Source organism: Acinonyx jubatus, chromosome A1 (assembly GCF_027475565.1).
Source record: "Acinonyx jubatus isolate Ajub_Pintada_27869175 chromosome A1, VMU_Ajub_asm_v1.0, whole genome shotgun sequence".
Lineage (NCBI taxonomy): Eukaryota > Metazoa > Chordata > Mammalia > Carnivora > Felidae > Acinonyx > Acinonyx jubatus.
In genome coordinates, this window is record NC_069380.1 from 120,571,375 (window position 1) to 120,594,044 (window position 22,670).

General features: G+C 44.2%; 1 protein-coding gene across 15 annotated transcripts in view; it reads right to left on the reverse strand.

The window, feature by feature from the left end:
- Positions 1-22,670, reverse strand: part of PPP2R2B (protein phosphatase 2 regulatory subunit Bbeta) — a 507,195-nt gene that overhangs the window by 32,807 nt on the left and 451,718 nt on the right. For all 15 annotated transcript variants that reach the window (XM_027042182.1, XM_027042186.2, XM_027042168.2 and 12 more), the window contains one exon: positions 10,841-11,005. In XM_027042182.1, the coding sequence (XP_026897983.1) occupies positions 10,841-11,005 (165 nt within the window). The remainder of the gene's footprint in view (positions 1-10,840; positions 11,006-22,670) is intronic.

Here is a 22,670-nt window from a genome sequence, read left to right on the forward strand (position 1 = left end):
TCTCCAAGTGGGCAGATCAGAGACGTCTCAGTCTGGCACATCCAAAAGAGAACACTTGGGTTTTTCCATATCAACCTGTTCCTTCCTCAATCTCCTCGTCTCGATGTACATCACCACTATGCCCTCAGGTGCTCAAGACCAAAACCTATGATTTATCTTACCTCTTTCTATACCTTTGCACTGCCGGCCTCTCAGCAGGTCTGATGAGCCCAGCCTACTCAGGAGATTCTGAATCTGGCCACTTACCACCTTGTCACTGCCCCCATCCTGGTCAGAGTCACTATCATTTCTTCTCTAGACCGAGGCAAGAGCCTGCTAATTGGTCTTTCTGCTTCCAGGCTTGCCACCCCCTTTTCTTTTGAGAACTCTTTTCTTTCTCTTTTATTTCAGACAGAGAGAGAGAGAGAGAGAGCACTGGGGAGAGGGGCAGAGAGGGAGAGAGAGAGAATCCCAAAGAGGCACCACATTCAGAATGGAGCCCAACACAGGGCTCAATCCCACTACCTAGGGATCATGACTTGAGCTGAAATCAAGACTTGGACCCTCAAGTGACTGAGCCACCCAGGCACCCTGAGAAGTCTTTTAAGGCCGTAAACAGAGTACTAGTCCCTTTTCTGCTTAGAACCATCTACTAGCTTCCACCTCACTTTAAATGGAATCCAGCTGCTCTACCTGGTCTACAAGACTACCTTATCTGTCCCCCAATTACCTTTTCTGCCTCCTCTTCTATTCCACTGCTCAGCCTACCAGCCTCCATCCACTGGCCTCTCTTCTATTCTTTGAACACACAATGTTGTTCCTGTGTGAGGACCTTCATACGTTATCTCTGTCTGCTTTTGACAATTCAAGTCTCAGTTCAAAGGCTTTGCCTTACCACCCGATGTAAACACCTCCACCTAGGTATTCTTTTTTTTTTTTTTCAATTTTTGAAATGTTTTTATTTATTGTTGAGACAGAGAGAGGCAGAGCATGAGCAGGGGAGGGGCAGAGAGAGGGGGAGACACAGAATCCGAAGCAGGCTCCAGACTCTGATCTGTCACCACAGAGCCCGATGCGGGGCTCAAACTCACAGAGTGTGAGATCATGACCTGAGCTGAAGTCGGATGCTCAACTGACTGAGCCACCCAGGTGCCCCTCCATCCAGGTATTCTTTAACCCTGTTTAATCTGATGGCTTTTATCACTGTGTGAAATTAACTTGTTCATTTGTACAATGGCATGAATTTTCTCTCCCCATTCTTTGCTAATGTAAGCTCTGTGAAGGCAGGAAGGAGTGGGTGTTGAATAACTCTTAGTGGAGTGATTTCTAGTATCCTGGTTAAAGAGCACAAATATGGATCAAACCTCAGCTCTGTCTGAACGTTTGGTGTTCTCTGTCCCAAAAAGAACATTTGGTGGCCATAAGAGTATCATTTTCCCTCTTCCTCATCTGCAACATGTGACTAATGATGGTATGTGCCTCACAAGGCTGTCAGGAGGATTGAATGAGCGCATAGCCTGGCTTACTTTCTGGATGTCATAAAATGTCACAGAAATTAGCTGTGATAATGGCTGCTGACATTACCACATCTACAACTGTTGCTGCTGCTGCAGCTGCTCCTGTTCCCACTCGTAAAAGACACGCGTGGGAGGGAAGCAGGCTGGCACCATCATCCCAACCATATCTGACATGGAGCTTGTATGGGCCGGGTGCTGTTCTAAGGCATCATGGTGTTCTCTCATCTCATCTGCACAAGTACCCTGTAAAGTATGCACTACCACTGGTTCTATTTTATAGATGAGGAAATTGAGGCACAGAGAGGTTAAGTAACCTGTTCCAGGTCCCCCAGTTACCATGGACACAGACTAAGGGTGGATGCCATATTGACTTCTCTCCCCTACATTGGCCCTGTCTCTGAACTCATTTGCTACTGTCAGTTTAGTCTGGATGAAGGGAAGAAACAAAGTAGAAATGTTCTGGGCTGTGCTCATGGGGAATGCTACGGACTGAATGTTTGGGTCCCCCCTACCAAATTCACATGTTGAATTCTCATCCCCCAGTGTGATGGTATTTTTAAGTGGGGCCTCTGGGAGGTGAATAGGCCTTGAGAGTGGAGCCCTCATGTGGGATTAGTACCTTTATAAAAGAGAGTCCACAAAGAGCTCCCTCACGCCTCCCACCATGTGAAGACACAGCAAGATGACACCTATGAACCAGGAGGTGGGTCCCCACCAGACACTAAATCTGCCTGGGCCTTGATCTTGGACTTCTCAGCCTCCAGAATTGAGAGAAATAAATGTTGGTTGTTTAAGCCACCCAGTCTATGGATTCTATCATAGCGGCTTCAGTGGGTGAAGAAAAAGAACAAGGACTCAGCACCTGCCTCGCCCATCCCAGTACCGAAGACAGGTGCCATTAAAGGGAGTGTGGAGCGAATCTATGTCTCCACCCTGGAGCCAAGGCACGCAGCAGGGCTCTCCTGTTATCCACGGAGGTCAAATTACAGAAGTAGAAATACAACCTGGGGGAGAGGGGAGGAAATCTGAAAAATAGGAAAGTTGACTGTATTTTACATCCGACCCCATCCCTTGTCTACAGGCCTGCCAGTCCCTGTCTACACCTACTCTGCTCACAGTGCTGCACTCATGGTGAGTCTGTAGCTGTGGTCTGCCTTAACGTTTAATGGGATCCCCTCCTACTTGCTCCACCTTTAACTGCATCCACAGGTTGTGGGAAAGCTAGCCTCTGTGGCCCTTCAGGGGACTCCTTTCTCCACTGCTGTCTGAGGATCTCACCTGCTGCTTTTCTTGCCGGCAGCCAGTGAGCCCGGGATCCACACCTGAAATGTAGGTTCCAGGGCTTGTGCACTTGATTTTTTTCACATCTTCAGTTATGCACCGAATTGTGCCCCTCGCTGCCCTAATCCCCAGCATCTCAGAATGTAACTGTATTCGGAGGTAGGGTCTTTATGGAGTAATTAAATTAAAATGAGGTCACTAGGGTGGACCCTCATCCAATATGCTTGGTGTTTTTAACAGAGAGGGAGTTTGGGACACAGACACGTGTGGAGGGAAGAAGACGTGAGGAAACAGGGAGAAGACAGTCATCAGTAAGCCAGGGAGAAAGGCCTAGAATAGATCCTTTCTGCCCAGCACTCAGAAGAAGCGAACTCTGTGAATGCCCTGATCATCAGTAAGCCAGGGAGAAAGGCCTAGAATAGATCCTTTCTGCCCAGCACTCAGAAGAAGCGAACTCTGTGAATGCTATGATCTAGGAAACCTGGTGCCCGAACTGCAAGACAATTAGGTTTTGTTGTTGAAGCCACTCAGTGGGTGGTTTGCTACAGGGACTCTAGTAAGTGAGTGAAAACACCCTCTCACCCTCTTTTCCCATCTGCCTGCCTTTCCACTACACATGTCCAGTGAAGCTCTACTTGTAAGCCAGGCACTATGCTAAGTATTGGTAATTCCGTGGTTGGTAAGATAAAAGTCCCTGCCCTCAGAGAGATTACATTCTAGGTGGAGGCGGGGTGCGGGGGGGATGCAGAGAAAGAAAAGCAAACATCTATAGATGAATGCTATGAAAAAATAAAGAAATAAAATAGGGTGCAAGTGGGGGTAAACAGGGAAGTTCTCTCTGAGGCGGTGATGGTTTCCCAGAGACCTAAAAAATGAGAACAGTGAAGACAAGGGGGAACATGGTGGGAAAGCATTCCAGGAAGAGGAATAGCCTGTCCAAAAGCCCTGAGGCGGGAAATGTCTGGGTCTATGTGACCTAAAGGCAGGTCCACGTAGCCAGACTCTGGGCAGCCATAGAGAGGTGAGCAGGGACCAGATTTCACGCAGTGCACTAGAAAGGAGTTCGGATGTAATTTCTCTTTCATCTCTGAGGTGTCATTCATCATACCTGGCCAGTTTCTTCACCCAACTGCCAACAGTCATGCCTTGAAAAGGAAAAGCGTGGTTCAGCCCAGCCTATCAGCTGCTGCCATCAGCACCCTATTGTTTTAGGCATTAAAATCTCAAACTGCAAACACAACCCTTGTCACTACCGCCAGAAGGAATAGGAAAAAAAACAGAAACGAGGGAGAGAATCCTCCCTCCCAACCCCTGCTGACTATGCAGAGTGAGGGACATATGGAAATTAATATATGCAGCTCTGGTAACACGAATCTCCTCGGCATTTTGATTAAACGCGGACGGTTATTAAATACTCTCCTTCTCAGAGCCCATCTCCGAAAGCCAATGTTGCTTTTCATTTTGAACTCTGATGAACTGTCTCAATTCTGTTCACACACCTTGGCTGCGCCGTCATCCACTGAAGGCTGGCGTTTGAGGAGGATGGAGAAAATCAATATGAAATGTCAGGCGAGAGGTCAGATTGAAGTCGTTCTCCCAGCCGGCAGGAGCCCAGGCTGCTGCTTACAGCAGCCGAACAAAGGGAGATGTGCTCTGAAGAAGGTCGGCACTTTGGACGAGTCAGGAAAATGAATTTTGTTCGCTTCTTAATTAGATTAGGAGGCTGGCGGCTGGCAATTCAGGGCACCGCAAGCGTCAGGCGGGGGCATGGGGAGGCAGGGCTGCGGCAGAGGCCTTCGGGCCACTTGCTAGCTCCTGGGCCTCCCCAGAGACTGTCCCTGGGCTCTGCATCTCGAGGGCTATGTGACCCAGGCTGTGGGCAGCAGCCCCTGGCTGTGCAGCTTTCCAGGCCTCCTGCTTCTGTGGGCCCCGTGACCCTTCCCTGTTGTCTCACAGGGAACTTCTCAGCTGTCAGGTCACAGCTCGGAGGGCCCTGCCTGGGGTGTAGGCTCCTTGTTCCATTCCGTCATAGCACCACGTGCTTTTTTTCATACTGCTTATTACAGGCACAATGTCATATCTGTTTGCATTTCTCTGATGAGTGGGTCTTTCTCCCTTCATGCCAAGGTTAATTTTATGTATCAACTTGACTGGGCCATGGGGTGCCCAGGTATTTGGTCCACTGTTATTCTAGGTGTTTTTGTGAAAGTGTTTTTGGGTGACATGAACATTTAAATTGACAGACTGAGTGAAGCAGATTGCCCTCCCTAATGTGGGTGAGTCCCATCCAATCAGTTGAAGGTCTGAATAGAATGAAGGGCCGGCCCTCCCCAAGTAAGAGGAAATTCTTCCACCTGACTCCGCTGAGCTGGCTTTGTACTCCAACTGGAAATACTGGCCCTTCCTGGGTCATGAACCTGCTGGCCTTTGGACTAAAACTACACCATCAGCGCTCCTGAGTCTTAGGTCTTTGGACTTAAGACTGGAAACATATCACTGGCTTTTGTGGGTCCCCTGCAGTACCAGTGTGGATCTTGTGACTTATCATCCTCCAAAATCACATGGGCCAAATATTAAAATAAATCTCTCATACACACCCATGTATATGTATAGATGAGACTATCTGTCTATCTATCTACCTCCCTACCTACTACCTTTCTACCTATCTCCTATTGGTTCTGTCTATCACTAACAAAGACATTTAGCTCTAAGGGGGAGGAAACCAGGTATGGTTTCACTTACCATTGTGTCCCCAGTCTGGTAAAGTACCTGACATATAGTATGTGCTCAACAAAACCTAATTAAATAAATGAATAATGGGGCTTCCTATATCTGGGAAAGGGGTTGGAGTCTTAGCACTGCACACCTCCAGGCCTGGAACCAGGGGGTTTGGGAGGAATAAGTGTGGTAAGTGCTGCTGCCATTTACTGCCTCCTGTGTGCCCAGCAGATGCCAGGTTCTGACACATAAGATGATGTTTACTTCTTGTAAGCAACCAGCTTGACGAGGCTGTCCTGATTATTTCTACTTTTCAAATGAGGAACTGGGGATTCAGAGGAATTAGACAGCTTGCCCGAGGTCACACAGTGACTGAATGTCGGAGTGGAGTTCTGATTCCAAAGCTTCTGCTCTAAACTTTTCTAGTTCTGGGAGTTTCTAAGGCCTTATCCTTTTTCCACCCTGACTTCAGGGGTCCTCAAGCCTCACCGTGAGATTATTCCTCAATGTCTGGGTCTGACTCCAAAGCCCAAGCTCGTGTCTGCCACTGTGGGCGGTGAGCACCCTGGGGGTCCTCGAGCCATCTCTGGCACTCACTTTGGATCTGTGGCCCTACCAGCTGGTGTCTGCCCCCTTAGACAGCTCACATCACCCCACAGAGAACATGATTCCAGCAGAATCCCAACCTTTCACTCTGCCCTGGTATAGCTTTTACCAGTCCATGTCCCATATGCCATTTATGTCAACCCTAGCGCATTAATTCACTTACTAAATAAGTATTTACTGAGCACCTACTTATGTGCTACACCTGGCAACATATGAGCAAAGCCGATTCAGTTTTTACCCTCAGAGGATTTGTGGTCCAGAGGGGAAGGACAATCAACAACTAATATCCATGTGTGATGAATGTCAACCTCTGATAATGCTCATAGCACCTGTAGTCATTTTTTAAAAACTGTTCCTTTTCCTCTTCTCTTCCTTTTGATTCTGATAGCCACCATCCTTCTGTAGGTTATGAATTTCCTTTGTGTTGAGGCGAAAGCAAAATCTTCTGATTTTTTAAAAAAAATTTTAAATTTTTGAGAGAGAGAGAGAGAGAGAAAGAGGGAGGGAGGGAGACAGGGTGTGAGTGTGTGTGTGTGTGGGGGGGGGGACAGAGAGAGACAGACATACAAAATCGGAAGCAGACTCCAGACTCTGAGCTGTCAGCAGAGAGCCTGATGTGGGGCTTGAACTCACAAACTGTGAGATCATGACTGAGCCAAAGTCAGACGCTCAGCCCGCTGAGCCACCCAGGTGCCCCCAAAATCTTCTAATTCTCTTACCTTTCTTCCCACCACCACTGTGTTAATCTTCCATAAAACATAAATTCTATAACTCTATTCTCCCGCCAGATGATCTCCGATCACTCTCCATAACTAGGGCTGTTTCTCAAACTGGGGCATGCGTATGTGTCTGGGTGGGGGAGAACGGGGGATGAACTAGGAAGTACAAAAAGCCACGGGATGAACACTGCATCTTTTGGGAACATCAATTTTGCTGGAAATTTGGGAGTGGGGTAGAAATGTAATTATTAAATTCAACTGAAAATAGGCATTTTATGGGAGTAAAATGCAAAATTCATGTGAAATTTTAGGACAGAAAAGACTTCAAAGAAAATCTGCTGTGGTCTCCCCCAGGATCTCTGGCCTCGGCCAGGTGTGTGCTGTTTTTTCTATGCTGGTGGGCAGGGTCACCCAGGGCCCAAGGGAGAGGTTTCATTCCCTCTGGGTGCCCCTTCTTCCACGGCAGCCAGGCTCATGACCTGCCCCCAGAGTGCTGTGTGTCCTCAGTGGAAAAGTTTATGAAACACTGGGAGCCAGACTCTGAGTACGGAGTAGGTGCTCAATGACTGAATGGACGAATGAATGAATACACGGAACCATAAACTTTTGACTTTAATCTTCAAGGACCAACCTGATGGGAACCATCACCCCTATTTCGCCTCTTTCCTTGATATTTGTTCACCCAACTGACACCTCTTACTAAGACTCTAAAAAGGTTGCACGTAACTTCCTAACTTCGGGCTTTTGCCCAATCTGTACGCACTGCCCAAAACACCCTTCTCCTTCTCTTTCCCACCACACCAAATCCTACTTTTGTTCAACAGGACTCCTCAGTCTCGGCCTTCCCCTGTGATGTCTATCCCAAATGTCCCACCCTCCTCTGAACATCCTAATCCCTGACTATCTCCAGTGCTCATCTGGGTGTTAACACACTGCCTTGCACACTATTCCTGAAATGTTTCCTGGATACATCTTAAGTCGTGAGCCAAATTTTCAATGTAGTGAATGCAGGAGAGGTCTTCCCTTTCCAGTGGACCCCTCAGAGTTCTCAATAGTAAAAGACTCATCACAGATACATGAAAATCATGCTGAAGGACTGATGAGGAATTGTAGTCTAGATATGTAGTTCTCTCACCCAAGTAGTAACCAGGCCCGACCCTGCTTAGCTTCCGAGATCAGACGAGACCAGGGACATTCAGGCTGGTATGGGCGGAGACTAGTCTAGATATGTTCTCAACCAAGGGCAATTTTCTTCCTCCTGGATATTTCACATCATCTGGAGATAGTTTTGGTTGTCACAACTTACCTTGGTCACTCACATCTAGTGGGGGAAAGGCCAGGGATGCAGCTAAACATCCTATAATACAAAGGACAGCCTCCCTTCCTCTAAGAACTGTATGCCCCAAATTCAATAGTGTTGCTGTTAAGAAACCCTTGTCTACATTATAGTGTCTTCCTAACCTATTTCCTTGCCTGTTTTTTCTCCCAGTCATAACCCAGCCTCCATCCTTCTGCCTTCTGTCTAAGCAACTTCTGTAACAAGTAATTCCGATCATATTACTCTCCTGGTTACGTAAATGGCTGTTCACTGACTTTGAGAAAACATTCAAGTTCTTCATCATGGCCATATGCCCAGGCTCCTGTATTCCTCCTCAGCTTCAAATCACTTCTGTCTCCCAGTCATTCCCTATGTACCATCCATATCATTCATCCTGCAGTTCCACCAACATTACGATCTTTCGTGGCTCGGCACCTTTGCACATGCTGGTCCTTCTGCACTGAACACTCCTCCTCTTGTTGGCTTACAGAAGTAAGTACTGCTCAAAGATCAGTGCCAGCACACACACACGACCAAATATTTATTCATCGTCTATCATGCGCCAGGCCCTGGTTTAGTGTGGGGAAACAGCTATGAGCAAAACAAAATAGGTCCAGAGAGCTAATAGCCTAGACAGGTCCTCTCCAAAAGAACATCCTGCCATGATGGAAATGTCTTAAACAGGTACTAATAATAGGATAGCTATGAGTCACATGTGGCTACTGAGCACTTGAAAGGTAGATACTCTGAAATGAAACCTGCTTTAAGGGTAAAATACACACGCAAAAAAGTAAAACGTCGCATTAACAGTTTTTTAAAGTAGGTTCTATGCCCTACAGGGGGCTCGAACTCATGACCTTGAGATTGAGTTGCATGTCTATCCACTGAGCCAGCCAGCTGCCCCTCACACTAACAATTCTGAATAGTTACCTCACCTCAGTCCCATGACAAACTCATGAGGTAGAAGTTACTGTTTTACCCATTTGCGTCTGGCTTTGACCTGGGTCCGTGTGGCTCCAGAACCCACACAGTGTATACAGCACTGCACTCTACAAACCAGCTTCCCCATGTGATACTTCTCACACCAAATGAGTGAGCAAAGATTATCAAAACGACCCACACATTCACCCCTCTCCTGGCAGAGCCATCACATCACTCATGTCACACAGGGATTGAAAGTGGAAGGTGGGACTATGGGAGAGAAAGGTCTTAATTTCTGGGTCTCCACAGCAAACTGCAGAGGCTAAATAACACCAAGCAGAAGGGAGTGGTGAAACAAACAGAGCTCTAGTCCCCCATGAACATCTTGGCAGCTGCACATTATTTAGTCCAACACTAGACATGGATTATCACTGCCTTTAGGCACGTCTACTCTGGGGAGCAGTTCCTTTTCCAGAAAGCTCCAGGCCCATCCCTTCTACCACAGCACTTGCTGTCAGAGCCAGCAGGCTTCACCTGCTCACATGGGTCTTAGAGCCTTTGGCTTCGAAGCACTCAGTCCCTACTAGTTTGGAGCTGTTTTTCTCTCCAACAGTGGCCTGAAAACCAGCATGACCCAAAGGCCTGTGAGTCTGGCTGCCCTTTATGTAACCCATCCCCTTTCTCTGAAGCTATCCTCTGGTGTCCACTATGGCCATTGGGACTTTGAGAGTTCTGGTTCCCAGAGCTACAACCTCTCTAAAAGCACTAACCCCTTCCTGCAGCAGGTGGTTTTCTTTTTTATTTTTTTTTAATTATTATTTTTTAAGTGTTTGTTTATTTTTGAGAGAGAGACAGAGAGACAGAGCACGAGTTGGGGATGGGCACAGAGAGAGAGGGAGACATAGAATTGGAAGTAGGCTCCAGGCTCTGAGATGGGAGCACAGAGCCCAACGTGGGGCTGTACCTCACGAACCACGAGATCATGACCTGAGCCAAAGTCGGATGCTCAACTGACTGAGCCACCCAGGCGCGCCAATTCTTTTTTTTTTTTTTTAATTGATATATAACCAAAACACATTATATTAGTTTCAAGTACATGACATAATGATTTGATATACGTATATGTTGCAAAATAATCACCAATAAGCCGGGTTAATATTCATCACCACGCACAGTTACAAATTCTTTTTCTGGTGATGATAACTTTTAAGATCTACTCTCTTAGCCACTTTTAAATATGCACTACAGTATTATTAACTTAGTCACCACCCCCAGGTGCCATTCAGGACAGCTTCTCGTGCAGTCCAGCAGGCCATGTTAACTCTACCCCGAGATCTGTCCAGAACGCACCAGCGTCTCTCCACCTCCAACGGGCACCCCTGTCCCGGCCACGCCCATCCCCTGCCAGCGTACTGCAATGATCCCCTACCTGGTCTCCCTTCAGGGACCTCCTCAGATTCATTTTCCCCACAGCAGCAAGAATGATCTTAAAACATACTTCAGATCATGTCACAACGTGATGTGACACAGCTCATGTCTCACTCACCTCTGGATTCCACATTCGCCTTTAGCGAATGTTTGTGGAATTGGACATGAGGTTCCATCTGTACCGAAACACCTAACATGGAACTGAGTCCTGAGTCAGGCCAACACCTGCACTTGGCTGCCAGGGTGTGGAAGGCGGGGAAGGGGATCCAAATCCCCTGGGCTCTCCCCTCCTCCTCCTGCATGTCAGGGCCCAGTGACCCACCCCCAGCTATTCCGTGCTGCTTGCTACTCACATTTGGTGTGCCTGTCACACAAGGCCGACGCCCTCATATCACACAGCCGGATTGTCCCTTTGCTGCTGCTGTACACGAAGGTATTGCAGTGATGGGGGTGGAACTCGGCTGCTGTGATCACCTCTGTGAGCTCCTCCATGTTGGCCGGCTTAATGTCGACGATATCTGGCACAGACGAGTCAAGGAAGGGACCAGAAGGGGGCAGACCCGCGGGGGTGATTCGTAGCAGCACTGCCTGCATTTCGTGTGACAAGCGAGCGTTTACCACACACAGTAGATCCTCACAGGAACTGTGCGAGCAAATGTGAGGGTATTACTGGGCTTGGCAGATGAGGCCCAGAGATGCCCAGGAATCAGAGGCACCATTAGAACTCAGGTCTCCCTGGCCCTTTACATGCATTTCATCCTCCATAGCATATAGAACATGTTCCATCGACCCATCAAAGTTATGTGCACATGCAACCATGCTAAAATGTGCCGAGCTGCGTTTTATGAAAGACTTTCATTTCTCATTTGACAACAGTGGTGAAGAAACTAGTCCCATTCCAACTAAATAGTTCAGTTTACTTGAATCTTTCCCCAGACTCCTGGGCTGATAAAAGCTATCTATGATAGACTATGAATGCTCTTCTACGAAATCCCTGAGATCTTCCTTTTTTTTTTTTTCCTTTTTTTTTTTTTGAGAGAGAAAATGCAAGTGAGGAAGGGGCAGAGAGAGAGAGAGAGACAGAGGAGGAGGGAGGGAGGGAGGAAGTGGGGCTTGTCTTTTACCTGAAGTGGGGCTCGAGCTCATCCGATGTTGGACTTGAACTCAGGAACTGTGGGATCGTGACCTGAGCCAAAGTCAGATGCTTACTGAGCCATCCAGGTGCCCCCTGAGATCGCTTTAACAACACATGGGTGACAATACTACGAGCTGCTACCATTTAGTGAACACTGACTATAGGTCAACTGCTGTGCAAAGCATACCATGTAATTTATCTCATTTAATCCTTATAACAGCTCTATAACCAGTCCTTTTCTTATCCCCATTTATCAGAGGTGGAGATGGAAGCTTGCTCCAAGTCACATGGCTAGAGTGGAAGCACCAGGATTTTATCTCAGGTGCAAAATTTTGCTAACTGTGCAAAATTTGTCTTATTAGAGATATACACGACCTCATGTTTCTATAAGCTGTGATTTGCTGTAGAGCTTCTGTGGGAGTTTAAGCACCAGAAAAAAAAAGCCATCCAGTTGTATGGTGGGACAGTTTTAGCCTCCTAGGGAATATACCTTTATCATCTGTTTTCTTCTTCCTCAATGTTTTCCATTCTGATCAAGAATTATTATAGCTCCATTTTTAAAGACCACATCCTTGTATATTGAAATGAAACATCTGGCCTTTTAATTAAGGAGGTGACTCAGTGGACACAGGACCTTCAGGAGGAGGTCTGGCATGTGTGAGGGGCTAGGTTTGTGTCGATTCCTTGATACCCTTACCCAGAGCTTGGGGGACCCACGTACAGATGGGAGGCATCTGGCTGGGGCTGACGTGCTGTCTGAGGACCCCACAGGCCTCGTGGTGCAGATGCTGTTACATAGGAAAGCTGACCAAAACGTTGCCCACTTTTCCTGGACTTCACCACTTCTGAGCCGCCTTTGTGATTTGGCCCCATGTGTATATCACCAGGTGGTATTTGCTTAACACGCTTTCTTCAGATCAGCTTCTATCGACTCACTTTGTTTCCTTAGCCTCGTCTAAGCTGTAATCCAATATTCATAAAATCATGGATTTAACGAGCTAGTTACATTTTGAATAATGTACATGTAATAAATACATAATTAAAATAAACACATTTATACCTGTGCCGGGAGCTTATATATCCCATTTTGGGAAACAATGCATCGACTCAACAAGAACTAACTTGATACAGACTATGCTATTAGTCTGGGATGGATGAAAGTTTCTTATGCTTTTCATAGTCCCCTCCTTAGAGTTTACATGAGGTACAAGTGAATGCACCTGTATTTGTAGTCATACCAGCACCAACACAGCCACCTATTATCAAACATCACCTGTGCTCCAGCAGGCACTCTGGTGCAATAATGGCTCTGTATCTGGTTGTGCCTCTTTCCCCTTCAATGATCTCTGCGAAGTCCTGTTGTTTCTTTCTAAAATGAGTCTGCGACTGAACTGACACTACATTGTACTACAATTTCCCCCACCAAACCCAGATGTAAATACTACTTGGGTCTCCAAAGCACGTGGGTCCCCTGGATTCACAAAACATTACCTTTCAACTCAACTGCTACCAGAGTTATAAATATTATTGCAGGTAGCACCACATGCTGGGGAACAGGAGGCTGAGCCCCCTGGAAGGCCCCAAGCTACATTTCTGATGTTTTCTCCAGCCCCCTGACCCTTGCCCTGGGCTCTGTGGCCACGACAAGGGATGGGGTGAGCAGAGGTTAGTGTTCAGCTGCTGTCAGATTTCATCACCCTCCAGAAAGAGCCTCCAAAGCCTACCATACCAGTGAGCATGTTTCTCTTTTCCTAAAATAGGGAAAGAAAATCTGGTGTCAGCTTTCTCAACCTCTACCAGGATAGCTATAAAAACAAGCTTCACTGGAAGGGATCTTTGCTGTGTGGGAGGGGGAGGTGCCACATCTACTGTTATTTTTTTCTCACCTAAAAATAAAGCCCCAAAGTCAGAATGTGTGAAAACGACGTGCTTAAAGATATCTTTGAAAGCAGGAAGGAACATCCCGCACCACCAAGAACACCAACACGGATGTGCACACTGAGTCTGCTTAGGGCTGCTTCCTCTGGGTCCATCTTCTCTCCTTCCCTCATTCACTTGCTCCCTCCCTTCTGCCCAAGCCTCCCCATCATCCCTCATCCCCAAGCATCTCTCTTTTGACTAGAATGTCTGACTCTGTGGGTGTTTAAGGATGACTCTAATCCTCTTTTTAACAACCGCGATGACAGGGACAAGGACGATAATAATAACCAGCAGTTAATGTTCACCAAGTGCCATGTATTGTCTCATTTGACCTTCATCTCAGCCTAACAAGGTCAGTACTATTCAGTAACTGAGGTAAATTAATCAAGGTCATAGGACTAGCAGAGAGAAGAGCTGGGATTTGAACCCACCCTGTCTGACTTCAGAGCCTGGGTTCTTGACCACATGCTATTTTCCTCCCCCGAGAAAAGGCCCTTACAGAGCCAGCCTTTCTGAGTGCAGTAATTCTGGCTCTCTTGAAACTTCCCCTGGCTAATCTGAGAGGGCAGACTGTGTTCTTTTAATTCACTGATCACTTTGGTGGCCACACTTTTCAGAATCAGAGTTTGGACATAGCATCTGACTCAGGACTTCTGTGTCCTATGATTTGATAATTATTTTCCTCTTTTCTGAACCATAAACTGGGACAGAAACATATGGGATTTCTTGAGTTGTTAATTGATGGAGGATTTGCTGAGTTCTAAAAACATTTGGAGGAGACGAGTTACCAAATTCACTGGCTTTATGGGAATGATGGGAACAGGATAGTTCAGATCTGTATCATCTCAGGCCTTTCTTCTCACTCTTTTCTAAAGGGAGATGCACACCTTCAGCATATGTGGTTTTGCCCTTCATGTTGGAAGGGAAAGTGAAAAAAGATAAGCACTGTATTATCTTGGAAAAGAATGATGCATTTTGACAGTCAATTTTCCCTTCTCTATCCTTCAGAGCTCTCTATCCAAATTATTTCCCTGTTGTCCCAAAGAACTAAGTGGTGAAAGCAAAACATAGCACTGGATTCGCAGCTAATATACAAGGCAGACAGCCAACAGATTGCTATTAAATTAACCCTGGGGCTTGACAGATCTGTTCTTCCTGACCCCAACTGCTTATGGCATTCCTTATTAATGCTGAGCCCAGACAAATTACCTCTGCTAACAAAAGGGGTTAATCTGTTTCTCTGCTGGGACTCTGGAGGCAGCTCTGAGGACAGGAGGGGGCATAGCTAGTTTGGCAGCTGAGCTCCGAGCTTGGAAGGCAGGAGGGAAGGTGAGGGCATCACTGTGCCAGGCAGGGCCTAAGGCGTCATTTAAAATAATAATTGAAGACACTGGGAGGTCACCCCTTAAGGGATTGGCTTCAAACAAATACGAAGCCAGAGTCATAAATTACATCAGCAGTGGGGTGAGGGAATGGAGAGGGTAATGGCAGGATGCTAAGGGGTAGCATGGAGGCCATTCAAAAGTCTTTCCTTAATCCCCAATTTGGAAAAAGCTTTCTACCAAAAAAAAAAAAATGTCTACAGCAACATGATAAAAGATATATATTGACTATAACATACATATACAGAGAAAGGGAAATGATTATGTAAATTTTGATCAATCTCATTAAATTGTTTTTGCAATGAAATTCCAAGTCTGTTAAAAAACATGAAACATTGTATCTATACTATGATCATAATATCGTTTGAAACTTACAATGTGAAAATAATGAGCTAAAGGCAAGATATTAAATGTTAGTAATAGTTCAATCTGAGCAGGTCTATGAATTTTCAATGATCAGTTATAATTTCCACATTTTCTTCTAATCAAGTAGTATGTTAGGATAGAAAAAGATACATCTCACATATAGAGAGATATCTATAAAGATATATCTTATTATACATATATATAAATATATATACACTCTGACCAGAGTCATGTAAAAAAATCAGAGAGAGACAGAGAGAGAAAATATAGTATGGAAGGAGATGTGATTAAGATCTTACAAGGGATTAAATGGAAAGTCAGCAGGTAAGTTACCCTTTAGAAACTCTAGTTTACAAAGGGTAACTTACCTTTACCATTCATCTATCCATCCATCCATCCATCCATCCATCCATCCATTGATGTAATCCACAAATGTTCACAAAGAACCTGCTAATACTTTTCTCACCACAGGGGGTACAACCATGGCTGAAGCAGACCCAAATCCCCCTGATTCGTGGAGCCTATATTCCAGCAGGTCACATGGTCACTAAGCAAGGCAGATAAATATAATATAAACCAGACAGTAACAAATGCAAAGCAGAAAAAGGAGGGAAGAGAGAGAGAAATGATACGTGCGTGTGTGTGTGTGTGGGGGGGTGACAAGGTATGTGTATGTCTTACATCAAAAAGGAGAAAGCTTCCTGGATAAATTAATTTTTCCCCTTTTATTATTCACTTGCTTTTCTGAGCCCTTATAGTTAAGTTAGCTAGCATTATGTTACAAGTGTGATGTAAAGCCCCTGTATTTACACCAAAATTAGGTGGTGAGATTATAGGTGACTTTATAATCTCCACACTACATATTTTTAAATAATAAACATTAAAAAAGTAGTTTGCTTGTGTTAGAACCATCTGTGAGAAAATTAAGAGAGCAGAAGCCTCATCACCATGGGTCAAGCTTAAGATAATACTGTGATAAATATTGTGATTATAACAAAACTGGGTCAGGAGGTTGGGAGTCAATAGTGATTCCAAGTCTGTTTTGCTCAGAGAATGTGGGAAAGTCATTTTCTCTCTCTCCGCTTCAATTTTTTTTTTTTTTTGCCTTTGAATGGGCATCATTCTATTTACTCTGAAAGCCTCTGAGAATTTTGATTATGAAATAATTTCATGGAGAAAGATATTAAATGGCTTTATAGTCGACTGAATAACCCCATCCCTCACAGAAAGCACCTATTTTTCCACAGATAGCTTTATATGCATTAGTTTTGTGGACTTTTGAAGGGGATGTCCTCATATGCTTCTGTCTTTATCCATGCTGATTTTGCTGATACCAACAAGATTTTTGTTTGTTTGTTTGTTTTCTTTCCTTTCTAAGCCCTGCCTAAGCCAATCAAGCACTGGAAAGCCAAAAAAGAGGCCTTTCTGCAGGCCAGGTTGGTGAGTGAAATCTATGTTTGCCTGGGAAAGATACCTATCTTCAAGAGCAGTTGAGGCTTTTCATGTTTCTGCGCTTAGAGTCTGCCAATACTGAAGGCGGAGAACAGCCTTATTTTGGCCCTGAGAACTAATCGTAATAAAGTAGGATTTCCTTTTAGGGAACATGAATTGCTTTGAGTTTTTTTTTTCTTTTTAAAGTCTGAATGTAATCTCTGGATATTAAGTATTGATTACAAAGCATCCAGATCTTGTTAGCTGAAGGGACATGTTACTTGATGATAAGATACTGGCAACCTCTGAAGAGGACTCTAAGGGATATTCCTCTTTTAAGAGCTTAAAAAAAGCCAACGTGAAAATATTTATGGAGGGTTTGCCAATTGCTAGGCTTAACAGGAGAGGCTGACAAAAAATATGTCACAGGGCCATCTTACTTACTGCTTATAAGTATGTACTGAGCTACAAAAGATACTGGGCTGAGATGGCCTCCATGATTTGGGGAAGGGGGCACTTGAAAATCCCATAACCACAGACCCTTCCCTGTTCATGTGACACAGAGCTTGAATTCCACCATTAGGAAACACCCAATACCCCTTCAAAGGTCAATTCAAATGTTACTTTCTTTATGAAGCAGTCTAGCCTTTCCTTCATCATTCTTCCTGTTCCATGCCTCCATAGAACCTTGAATACACCTAACAGGTAACCCATATTACTAGATTTGAGTAATTTGAGATGGTGTGATAGAGTACATTATACTGGAGTATGAAATGAGACTGAAATGTTAATCCCAAATTCTGTGACCCGTTACCTAATCTTGAAAGCCTTTAAATTTGTTAACTCATTTACAAAAAGAGGAAGAAAATTACAGTAGATGATGTGTATCACATACCTGGTATTTAATACAGGCTCTGAAAATTGTTGGTCTGATCTTCCCTAGTATGGTCACATGACTGTCTCCCTCTGTCCACCTAATCACTTCGCTGGTTTTGAGGAATGTTAACTCGGTTAGGCTGAACTACAATCCTTAGAGTTCCCTTTCTAGGATGTTGCTGGTTACCGTGGGCTAACACGGGCTCAGGAGGGTTGGTGGACAAAAGGGAAGAAGCAGTTGCTCTGCAGTACACACACACCTTCTCCCACTTATTCCATCAAACACTAATCTATGTGCTACTGTAATCTAGGTGCTGTAAGAAGTTCTGCAGATGTGATTAAAGGCCCCAATGAGTCGACTTTCAGTTAATCGAAGGAAGATGATCCTGGGTGAGCCTGAATTAATCAGTTTGGAAGACATTTAAAGGAAAGCTTTGGCTTTCCTAAAGGAAGAGACTCCAAAAGGCTGCTGGGTCCACAGTTGTTCTCCCTCCTCACTGTCCATGTGTGGACAAGCTTCAACTCATGCTCACGTTCTTCCAGCTTCCTTGTGATTTTTCACTCTTGCCTAAATGCCTTACAGACCCTGGACTTGCTTGGCCAGTCACACAATTGCAAGGCTAACTCACTGTAATAAGTCAGTCTCTCTCCCTCTCCCTTCTATCCCCCCCCCTCTGTAGACAGACAGACAGACAGACAGACAGACACACACACACACCTCTCCCAACAGTTTTGCTTCTCTGATTGAACTCTGCATGATACATCTACCCTTCCAGATTACAAAAATCATAATATCAGGGATGGAGTTTTATTCATCTTGGCATTTCTCATGCACATGGTAGATGCTCAATAAATTTAAGTTATTAAATTTCAATAAGTTAAGTTCATTTGTTGTGACTTAGCAGCCTTCTCAAGGCCTAGTTTTTTAAAATGCAGAAAATCCACAGGTCAGTAATAGGTCAAGATGCCAGGCCTAGATACTATAAATCACCTCAGCTTGTGGTTTTCTTAGGAGAGAATGGGATTCAAGCAACAAGGTTAGAAGAACAAGGGGCTGGGGAAATGTTTCAAATATAATAGCTACTATTTATTAGGCCTTCTTTCTGTGCCAGGCACTTGGCTAAGAAATTTACATGGTTATTTCCTTTAATACCCACAACAACCTTATAAGATAGATGGTATTTATTATCTCCATTAACTGATGAGAAAATGAAGGGGCAGAGAGGTGTTAAGCAGCTTATTAAGGTCACAAAGATTGTATGAGACAAAATTGGATTCCAATCCAGTGAATCTGACTCTGGAGTCTAACTACTAAGCTAACTACTACTAACTACTAAGCACTCCTGATTATGAAGCTATACCTACTGCTCTGAGGAAGCTCAAAAAGCCCAAGAAGTGTGCAGTTTCATTCTTGCCCTCTTCCCTGACAACATGAGATCCATGTGCATAGATATCTATGTGCATAGATAAATACCTTGTCTCAAGAAGTCTTAGGTCTGGCAGGCCCAGAGGGTCAAGCAAAACACTAGGCCTTGGAAAACTTGGAAAATGTACCAAGGGTACATTTATTAATGGGGAGGAGGAGGCTGCCCTGGGACACACGGACCAATGTTCTGGATATGTCAATGGAATATTCTCCTTTTACACTAAATGCCAGCCTCAGATTGATATGTACATTTGTGGATGAAAGCCACAGCAGCAACAAGGGAGACAAACTTGTATTAGGCCCCACAGCTTCCTTCAAAGCCTGCCTGGCAGAATCCCACCAGATTAAAAGGAAGGCCGCTGTCCATGGTACTATGAAGAGACAGAAGCCAGGAATTGAGGTTATATGGTCCCCTCATCAGGGAATAAGTTCCAAAGGGCCTCAGCTCAGTTGACAAATGAAGCTGTTGTACAGGGGAGCTAAGACCAAGGCCAATGATGAAGTACCTCTAGAGTTCAGATGTCCTCTCTCAGAGAAATCCTCTGTTTCACGACCAGAGACCAGACTTGAGTAAGATGTGGCTAACCTTTCTAGCCTTGTTTGCATCATGCTCCACCACATTCTCTGGCCTTCAGTCACAATGGACTTTTTAGAGTTTCTCCAACATTGCCACACTCCCTCCTGTCACACGCCCTCTGTACATGCTAGACCAATCTCTCCACACCTTTTTTCCTCTTTCAGATCTTAACTCAGTAATCAGTTCCTCTGCAAAGTCTCCTTTTATTCCCTGAAATCTGTATCAGAGTTCAAAAAAGAAGCATACACAGGACTGTATTTCCTTTCCTCAAAGGACTTACTTCTGTTTGTAATTATATGCTCATTAGTGTGATTATTTGATGAATGTCATTCTGAAAGCAGAAAATTTCTTTTCACTTTTGTATCCCCATGGCTTAGTGCAGTGCCTGGAACAGAATAGGTACTCAGTATACAGTTGTTGAGAGCTGTACCTTTACTTTTACTTGATAGGAGCCTATTTAATAGCTCTTATATTGGACAGGGTAAGAGCCAAGGTCAACCCATTCTTAGTCCTGGGAAGAGAGCTCAAAGGATCCTAAGTATACCACAGAAAACAGTTTGAAAAGTTATGGCTGCTTCTTGCCCTAGAATATCACTAATCTAGAAATGAGTTATTATTGTCCTGAAATAGTTAACCCATTAAGGCCAAAGTTTGACCACTTTAGGCCAGAACCTATTATATAAGACAAAGACAGACTAGCTATGGAAGGAAGGGAGAGGACTCAAGACCAGGTGTCAAAGGGCTAGGAATGCCTTAATCTGATTTGGTATTAAACGCAAAACCCTGGACCTCAGAGATCCTTCAAATATGTGGTAACTAGGGTATAAAGAGCAACATCTTGAGAAGAGCATCCAACTGCAGAACCAAAGGAGACATCAAGAACTAAGAAGAGGACCCAGACAATAAATTTAGCAGAGTAGCATCCACCATACTAACATTCAATTTTTCTAGTTTCCGAATCCTTTTAATGATAATCATGCTTGTTTAAGCCTGTTTATCATTTATGTAGCAGGGTACTGGCCTAAGCATATGTGTTTATGTGTGTATATGGATACACACACAAGCATATGTGTATCTCTCTCTCTTTCTACACACACACACACACACACACACACACACACACACACACACACGGATATATTTTATATACAGCTGACCCTTGAACAATGTGGGGACTAGGGTCATTGACTCCCATGCAATAAAAAACCCACAGGTAACTTTTGACTCCCTTAAAACCTAATGATTAATACCTTACTGTTGACCTTACCAATAACATAAGTTGATTAATACATATTTTGTATGCCATATATATTATACACTGTATTCTTACAATAAAGTAAACTAGAGAAAAGAAAACATTATTGAGAAAATCATAAGAGAAAATACATTTATAGTACTGTATTGCATTTATAAAAAAAATCTGCATGTAAGTGGACCTGTGCAGTCCAAACCCATGATCCAAGAGTCAACTGTATATACAAAATTTATCCACATATACGTATTAAACTATAAATGTTTTATATATGTGGGTAATTTTATCCATATATATATGTGTATATGTATATATGGATAAAATATACATATATATATATATATATATATATATATATATATATATATATATATAAAACACCTTAAAAAATTCTCACAATCCTCTTTTATAAAGCTTCTCTCTCAAGATCATGAAACAGAGGGTTGGATAAGTTAAGAACCACATTAAAGCTTACACAGCCAGTAAGCAGTAGAGCTGAGTGTGAACTTTAGGCTTTAGGACTTTCAGAAGTTCAAGGACTTTTGAGACTCCAAAGCCTGTGTTCTCAACCATAATGCCAATGGCCAATGTCACACAAAATGCCAGGCACTGGAAGTTGTGACTTTATTTTTTAAACAAGACTGCAAGACCACTTGTCTTACTATCTACTTTTCTTCACATATAACTTACTTTGTAATTTAAGTGTTTTCAGTATCTATGAAGTCATCAGACTGATATGATAGCTGTATTTTCTAGTACTCATGACTGTAAATACCTAACCATAAAAACGAAAAAAGTCCACATAGTGTTCCTACCACCCCAGTGGTACTCATACCATGCTTTGGGAACCCCACATTATTCTATCCTGAGCCATGTTTGACAGCCTTCTTAGTGGATAAATGGCATTATAGAAATGGTAGTAAACAATGTATGATTCAAAAAGACCTGCCTGGTGGTTGGTGTTTTTTCTGAGGGTGTTTTGAAAGATGGCCGCTTCCTACCCCAGAGGTGGCTTCACTTCAGTGACGAGAGGCAAAAGGGGCCCAGTTTGTACAGTCAGCTTAGTGCTTAAGGCGGTTTGGTTGAAAAGAACTATATAGATATCAGTGATCATCATCCTCATGATGACAATAATTATTTTACATATGGCTGTTTTAAGGGTGAATGGCACAGTCTCATTTGTATGCCAGCATCTGGCAGGCTGTCACACAGCTGCAGAATATAACCTAAATTGTGCTATTAATATTTCCCCTTTGCATTCTCCCCCAGGCATCTGTCTCCCAAATTGCCTAAAGAAACCCCCCTCCCTCTTGAAGGCCTAGAGGCAAATCCAGAAAACATGTCATCTAGACTGGGGACAGCAGGCACTCAGAGTGACAGCAGCTAAGTCTGAGCAGATTTCTGGCTCTCGGAAAAGATGTAAAAGGAGAAAGGGAACCACCACCCACATTCATTCTATTAGCAGCCACACTTCTATGCACAATCTGTAGGCAGGTTGTCGGAGGCTCAGACAGTATGTAGAATCTACTCTGTGAACGACAAGAGATGCCAGTCATGGTCCTGAGGGTCAGGTCTTAGTGCCTCCATCACTGCCACTACTTGCTTAAAGCTGCCTTCCTTAAAAAACCTTGGCAAGCCAAGAAACAGACTCTTAACTACAGAGAACAAACTGAAGGTTACCAGAGGGGAGGGCGGTGGGTGAGGGGTAAAATGGGTAATGGGGATTAAGGAGTGCACTTGTTGTGAGGAGCACCAGGTGATGTATGGAAGTGATGAATCACTCTATTATACACCTGAAACTCATGTTACACTGTATGT